A 7,677-nucleotide genomic window follows, 5' to 3' on the forward strand; every position below is an offset into this window, starting at 1 on the left:
AGGAGGAGGACCGCCATGCACGCGCCCAACACCTCGGACCCATCCAAAACCCTGTCCCTCACACGCGCTATGCGAGTCCATCTCTTCCTGATGTCGTCTGCTCGAGCACCACATCTCACTCTTTTCTCTTCGATGTTCTTCTCATCCAAATACATTGCAGCTTTATTGAGATACATGAAAAATTGATGTTCGAATACACGACAACTTTTTGTAAACAGTGTTAGTTTAATTTTACTCAGACATATAGATTAACCTATGTGGGTAGTACATAACAACGAGCGATCAAAGAGGTTCGCCAGAAAGCCATCTATCAATCATAGCTAGACACTCTCGGGGCATGTACTCCGGAGCTGTGTGGCCAGCACCCTACAAGGATATTAATCAATAAATTAATTTGATTCATTGTATTCCATCCAACATAATGTTTGTCAAAGAACGTACCTTCACAGTTGCGTATGTCAAGTTGCCGGAGTAAGTTGTTGTGTATCTAAGCAAATTAAGAAAATGGAAAGACAACGGTATAACACATCCGAATGATAGTTGTTTGCAAATATAATTCGTTAATGATGTTACATTCTATTTATTAGAACAATGGCACTCTATCCTATCACGGATAAATACCATTTTGAACATTGCACATAGTCTAGGTTAATTATGTCTCTAGTTAGACTGCAATGGTTAAGCATGTACCTACCTCTTTATCACTATTATGTTTGTGAGATGACTATACATACATCCGTAGGCTAAGATATCTTATTGTATGTATGTAAAACAAAAATGGATCGATTCTTACCCTGCAACTTGGTCGTCAACATACCATGGTCGCCAATCATCTGTGATGGATAGATTAAGATATCTTATCCATGCTTGCGTGCCGATCAAAGATATTTCACTATCATGATCTCCACTGTAACAATAGAAGAATACACTTGATCAATATACGGTTGCACAACCAGCAAATCAGAGAAAATAAATGAACCTACAAGTGATTGGACTGAGCATGCGCATTAGTTGCCCTTCGTTGATAGTTGGCCACCCAGAGATCGGATTATTGTGCCGGCACTAAAAGTCGCTCTGGCATATACCTTAAAATTCTTATCATATTATTCATTTTAGGGTGTTGCCTAGAAAACACCATAGCCAATACCATCCTAGCTCCTGCGACCGCTCACTCCCTTCGAGATCTTCTATTGGCCCACACCTACGGCTCATTCCCTCTGCGTTCTCGCCGGCATTCACAGAACTTTCCGGCCCCTCTCTCCCTACCACTGCACTGTCCAGCTTCCACCCAAACATTAATCCTTCCATTGTTGTTCAAGATGGTCACGTGATGATGGGGTGGCATCAATGCTTGGCATGCTCACCCCGCCACAATGGAGGATTGATCAACGGGGACCCAATGGTGGTGACAAAAGTGTGCCAGCAAAAAAGGACATAATTGTGTAGCCAGAGAAGACAACGGTTGAAATCAGCGTCTTTACAGAGTGCCAAAATTCACTGCCGTAATAGACATCTTTATTGAGTGCCACAAGCACACAATGGTAGAGGATATGGGGACACATCAAATGGCATTGGATGAGGGCCCCAAGCGGCCAACAGGCCAACAGGAGTTGGTGGAAAGTTCTTCTATACTTGGAGTTGTAATTAGCAGAGGTTTTGGTGTTTATGTCAAACACATGCCTAGGCCTATTATATAAAGGCATCGGAGGGTAACCAAATAGACTAGACATAAAGTGGTAGGCTAGATAGAGATAAACGACAGGGGTGGTATGGGCTCCCATGGCAGGGATTGTTCGACCGGTCATGGTGCGGTGGTCGGAGCGTCATCTGTTGAACTCCTCAGGCTTATCGTTCACTATACTATGTTGATTTAGTACATAGGGAGGAGCGCCCATAGTCATTCCTTGAGGATTAGTCATATTGGTGAACCTTGTTGACAAATTAATGTGTCGTGTTGTGATTGTTTGTCTGGGAGGTTCGACGTGCACCTCAAATCATTCTAATAGGTTAGCCACGGAAGTGGGCAATATGGCGGACGATGGATGGATGTCGAAGGGTGACGGTGGGTTGAACTTCCTGTGTGCCAAGTCGTTGAAAATTTTATGGTATGAATGTTGTATATTCAATATGTTGAGAAGGGAGGGACTGTTTTATGGTATACCCCAAAAAATACAGGGATCAAATATGTCATAAGAAGGTATCTGCTAGATAAGCATGGATGACTTTTAGTGGATTAGTTAGAGTCACTCTAGTATAAGCATTCGAGTTGTGAGCACTAGCTAGTATAATCTCATGCTTACCTGTATACCATGGCTCGATATCCTTTGGTGATCAAGCTTAAATGGTACTCCACTGTACTGTTAATGTCTTGTATGTAAGGGAAATGGGCATGTCTTCTCCATGATGGAACCGTTCCCTGAAAAAGAGTCAACCTTTTATCTTAATTAACAAAAGCTGAGACTTTAATGTATGCATCAGAATATTTAAGATACATTAACTTGAATGTAGTTCCACGCATTTCTTCCAATAACTCAAAAATTACAAACAATGCAACAAAAAGGGAAGGTGAATCCTGCAGCGAAAAACCGGAGTGCATATATACCTTGTGAATACCCAAACTCTCCCTCACGGCTTCGTCATTTGCCCACAAGTCGGCAAGAACATAAGTGGCATTCTGCAACCCAATCATGCACAACAAGATGATTTACATAACTATGTGCAGTTAATCATAAGAATAAAAAAACTACGGTGTTGAACGAAAAGACCAACAAGACAAAACTTAAATGGAATTATATAAACATTACATAGATCCTCAGTCTTTACCCTACAAATAGATGAAACAGGAGACTGTAGTAGCCGTTTCCTTCTGTCTTTAGACGCCGCCTTGCGAATAATGAGGCTTGGATATGTATCACAGGGTGGCTCCAAAATGTGCATAGCATTTAAATCCTTTATGAGCTGCATCCACCCAACTATTCTAATTACACAGCTCTTATGGAAGCTCTAGTGAGTTCTCAACATAAAAGTCTCAACGTTAGGAGGTTGTTGAAAGAAGTAGTTGGATTGCTTACATTATGGATTGATTGGACGGACTTGGCACACAGAGCATTCAATGGGCTGTTGTATTTCCCTCCACAACTCTCGAAAGCAACCTAATAGGTGGATATATACAAGCCAAATATATTTATGCAAATGAGATAATTTCAATTGATACCTTCCATGCTATTCCAAATAAGGAGATGGACAAAATTTAATATTTTTTTGACCCGAAAGCGTGAGAATTTCTTCTCGCAATATTTTTTTATAAATTTTCAAGGTTTATACAAAGTAACAAAAAAAAAGCTATACCAAAGCAAAAGAAAACAAATCTAAGCTAGGCAAACAAAAGAGCAAACTATACATAAGAATACAACGGAGACAAGGGGAGAAAGGTGCTCCAACTTGACTGGGCATAGGTTTTCATAGAAATGAAATGAGAAGCATTATAATTTACATTTTTTTAGGAGTTAGCTACAAAACCAAGCAAGCCCACAATACATATTTGTTTTGGGAAGCAGCTACACAGCCAAGCAACGCATCAATTGGACGTGTAGAATTTTCGTACATGTTATTTTGTCTAACATAGCACAGAATAAATAACAGGAGATATAAATATATAGAAAAAAACTTAGTTATGGCACCTTGTAGAGTTCATCTGGTATAAATCCCATCCTTTGAAGATATGGAAATTTAGAATTGCCGTCAAACCGTGCCAATTCAGTCAATGGATTACCAGCAATGTAACCCTGAAAAGGCAGATAAAAGTCCTCACGAGTGCTAAGCATTGCTTATGAAGATATTATGATGATTGCACAAACTTTTACTTAAAGACTTCTCAGAATGATAATAAGGACTACAATAGCACTAAACATAAAGTGATTTTTTAAGAAGCGGGAGTAGAGAAGTCATGGTAATAAATATGTAAGACCTTGAGGTTACAAAGTCGCTGGTCACCGGATTCAATTCCTAAAATTAAAGCAACATGTATTTGAAAAATCAGTAGACAAATAAACCTGGAAGAGACATATTCGATACTAACAGAACTTTTAGTTACCTTTAGCAATTTCAATGGTGAGAGAAGGTATGATCATGCCACTGTATGAATCGCCGGCAATGTAGAGCGGGTTTGACAAGAACATTGGGTGCTCATCAAACCACTGCAAAGAACCGATTGTTTTGCATCTTTATCATACAACGAAAGTAGTGAAATACATACAGAGTGTGTATGTACCAAACCGCCTTTGTTAGATGATGTAACAAACCGTTTCAAGGAAAGTGTGCAGCTGGCGAACAACAATGGTATCACTGGGTATCAATTTGTTGTCTGTGGGGTCGTAGGTGAAGCCAGTCCCTGCTGGAGAATCCACGAAGATGATGTTGCTAACCTAAAGTCATCCAATGAAGCATAATTAAGACACAATTAGTGTTTTTTGCGGGAAAGAGAAAATTAGTTAGGTGCCTAGAGAGCAATAATATGTAGTATGTAGTATATAACAAGCAAACAGAATGGCAATATAATTTAGTTTTTTTTGAACGGTAATATAATTTTAGTTTGATATAGTTATCCTTACTGGATAGTAGTTTGGCAAATTAATTAACATATGGATTATTTTTTGTCGAGATCTTTTACTTTAGGGATGAGTAAATATGAAACGTTCAGTATGTAAATCCAACTGCTAAAAAGTTAGCTAAACTATTTAAAAGCAGTAATCTTATCTTTATTTTATGGACCATTAATCTAATTTAGTTAGTTAGCTATACCTAGAGGGCAGTAATTTGACAAACTAATTAACAGATGGATCTTAAAAAAATACTTAAAAAAGAAGGGAATTAGAGTAACCTGAGTCCAAGAGTCTCGTCTATATAGCAGAGTAGGCAACCCTCCTCGGTAGCCATGGAAGTCGAAAGCCAGAGGTCCGACCTCGTAGACGAGGCCGGAGAGAGCGGAGCATCCAGGCCCACCCGTCAGCCAGAGCAGCACGGGATCGTCCTCCGGGCTGCGCTCCGACTGGATGAAGTAGTAGAAGAAGCGGATGCCGTCGTCGTCGAGCTCCACGTACCTGCGGCGGCAGCGCCGGACGTCGCGTCATCATCCTCCTACGGACCGAAAGAGCAGAGCGGAGCAGAGGCAGAGCAGAGAAGAGCACGCACCCTGTCTCGAGGGAGAATGGCAGGGGGCCGCTGAACCCGGGCAGGCTCGTGACGGCGTTCGTGGTGATCACCGGCGGCGTGGCAGCGAGGCAGGGCTGGAGCAGCCGGAGCTGGAACAGCAGCAGGACCAGCATCCAGCGGTGCGGCAACCTTGTGGCCATTGCTACGGTAGATTCTGCTCTGCTGTTATCTGGACACGAGTGGAGGAATCTGAGGAGACGCCCATACCATACATAAATGGTGGTCACGTGATGCACGCCCCAAGCATCGCCATCCTTCCTGGTCCTAACTTTTAAATGGTGCGGATGTGATGCCGCGAGCACGACAGACCAGCAACTGACTTGACACTGTTGCCTCGTCTTATCACTGCTGTTAACCGGGACAGTGTTTCACAGTCAGACTGGCCTAGTGGGGTAACATAGCTGATAACATGCATGCACTTGAGGCTAGCAGACATGCTTATATGACACACAATTAAAAAAAAGACACCCATATTCAGCGGTGTCAAATCAGTGGCAATCAGCACCATAGAGGATCTTTGTAAGCTACAAATCCCAACATTTCCTTCCAATAAAATCTCCAATAATGGTTCAGCCACCAGTGTTGGGTATGAACCCTTTTCCTAAATCATCTTCAGCCAGTTTTTTTTTTCTTTTTGGGGACATCTTCACCCACCTGACTGCCACCACATACAAATATACTTCCTCCATGTAGCGACCAGACTTCAGACATTCCAGTCTTTGTGCATCAATGTCATCCTTGGATCGGTAATGCTGACACGCACAATACTTGAGGATTTATAACAGAGTTGCAATCACACACTTATTACATTGAATGTCTCAAAAGAGAACTTATTACAATAATATGGCTTAAGGCCATCTAAAAACGATAACAGCGGAAGGCTTGGAAGATAAAGTGAGTCCATCGACTCCAACGGCATAGCCGAGTGAACGACAATGACCTATGGTACCTTACTCCTCGTCTGAAAAGTCTGCAACATGATATGTTGCAACCCGAAACGGGTCAGCACATGGAATATGCTGCCAATGTAACACATAGAGTAATGAACAAGATAAATGCTATCACTACATGCATATATGGCTGGCGGAAAGCACTGTGGTTACAGTTTTGCATAAAGCCAATTTTTTCCTACAACAAAGGAATAATTTTATTTAACTATCATGGTGGTTGTTAAATATTGAGAAGGTTCCTCCAACTCAATCCCAATTAAGCATCATCAATTACCCAATTAAATTAATTTTAGAGTGATGAGATCAACATGATAATCCAAAGATCCAGATACTCAAGATGTCCATAACCAGGGACACGGCTAACCATGATTTGTTTGTACACTCTGCAAAGATTTGCGTATTTTTCTCCACAAGACTTGATCTCCTCCATTGGAATTCTCGCACTACATGGTGTTTGAGAAACGGATGACCGAGGCACAGTCTCTCAGAAGCATTAACTCTAACCCTGGGTAGACAGTACCAACCTACACTACAAGAAATCTGTTAATGCATGACGGATTTCTCATGACATTTCCAAAATCTGTCATGGATGGCCTGGTAAAGCCCCGCAAGCCCGCTCAAAGCCTGCTCAAGCCCGCCTAACCGTTCCGGTATATAATGCTAACCCTAAACGCTCCTCCTCGTCCCCTCCTCTCTCCATCCGCAGCCCCCTCCCTCATTTCCCACAGAATGCCGCCACCCACCACCTCTTTGCTTTCTTCCTCCCACAGATTGCCGCTGGCCCTCCTCCTCCCTTCCCCTCACCTCGCAGCTCCGGCAACTACCAGATCCGCCGCATACCCCGGCCATCGACCGCTCACGCAACACATCCATTCCTCTCCTGCGCTCACCTGTGACCCCTAGCCGTGGCTAGGGTTTCGGCTGCGGTATCATGTCCAACACTGCACATCTCCGGCAGCCCCTCTCTGTCCACACAGCGCGTCTCCGGTAGCTCCTCTCCGTCCACATAGTGCCCCGTCGCGCCCAACTTGCAGGCTGCGCGGTGATGTCGCTGTCCAAAGTCTAGCAGCGGGCGACCAACTCCTAGGCCGCCGTCGGCGACACCTCTTCTCCACCAAGGTTAGCCCCCCTCCGACCAAGATCACACTAACCCCATCCCTGATGTCCCCCGACCTGCCTCTCGTGATTTGGCCTGATCCCCTGATGCGTGCGTGCAGGAAGTGTTCGAGAGCCCCACAATTCGTGAACAGTTTCTGTGTACTTAGTATTCAAGGAGCAGCTTGTCGATGAGCGGTATGTTTCAGGATGAAATCTTAGCATTTGTAGGTAATTTTCCATTATACTTGTAGTGAATAACCTTATGAATTCGTTCTCATTGTCTTGGCAACAGTTCCAGCAGCAAGTTTGTGCTTGAGCTTGATTCACCCATTACTCAGTATGCTATCTTTGGGTTCAGAGTGTGTTGCTGACTCATCCGATTGATAGCCTATTTTTTCAGTCGTTGATTTATTCAGTG

The 7,677-nt window shown here is 43.0% G+C and overlaps 1 protein-coding gene across 1 annotated transcript; it reads right to left on the reverse strand.

Annotated features, from left to right (window-relative positions):
- Positions 1-115: 115 nt before the first annotated feature.
- LOC119316096 (serine carboxypeptidase-like 9) lies at positions 116-5,424 on the reverse strand. Its single transcript, XM_037590465.1, has 13 exons — positions 5,191-5,424; positions 4,880-5,099; positions 4,302-4,424; positions 4,094-4,196; positions 3,968-4,005; positions 3,681-3,785; positions 3,072-3,152; positions 2,824-2,958; positions 2,603-2,674; positions 2,301-2,416; positions 794-907; positions 442-487; positions 116-366 (listed from the first exon to the last, which is right to left on the reverse strand). Exons 1-13 carry the CDS (start codon positions 5,349-5,351, stop codon positions 283-285), a joined length of 1,398 nt encoding a protein of 465 aa, XP_037446362.1. The 5' UTR covers positions 5,352-5,424; the 3' UTR covers positions 116-282.
- Positions 5,425-7,677: the final 2,253 nt, after the last annotated feature.

Source organism: Triticum dicoccoides, chromosome 1B (assembly GCF_002162155.2).
Source record: "Triticum dicoccoides isolate Atlit2015 ecotype Zavitan chromosome 1B, WEW_v2.0, whole genome shotgun sequence".
Taxonomy (NCBI): Eukaryota; Viridiplantae; Streptophyta; class Magnoliopsida; order Poales; family Poaceae; genus Triticum; species Triticum dicoccoides.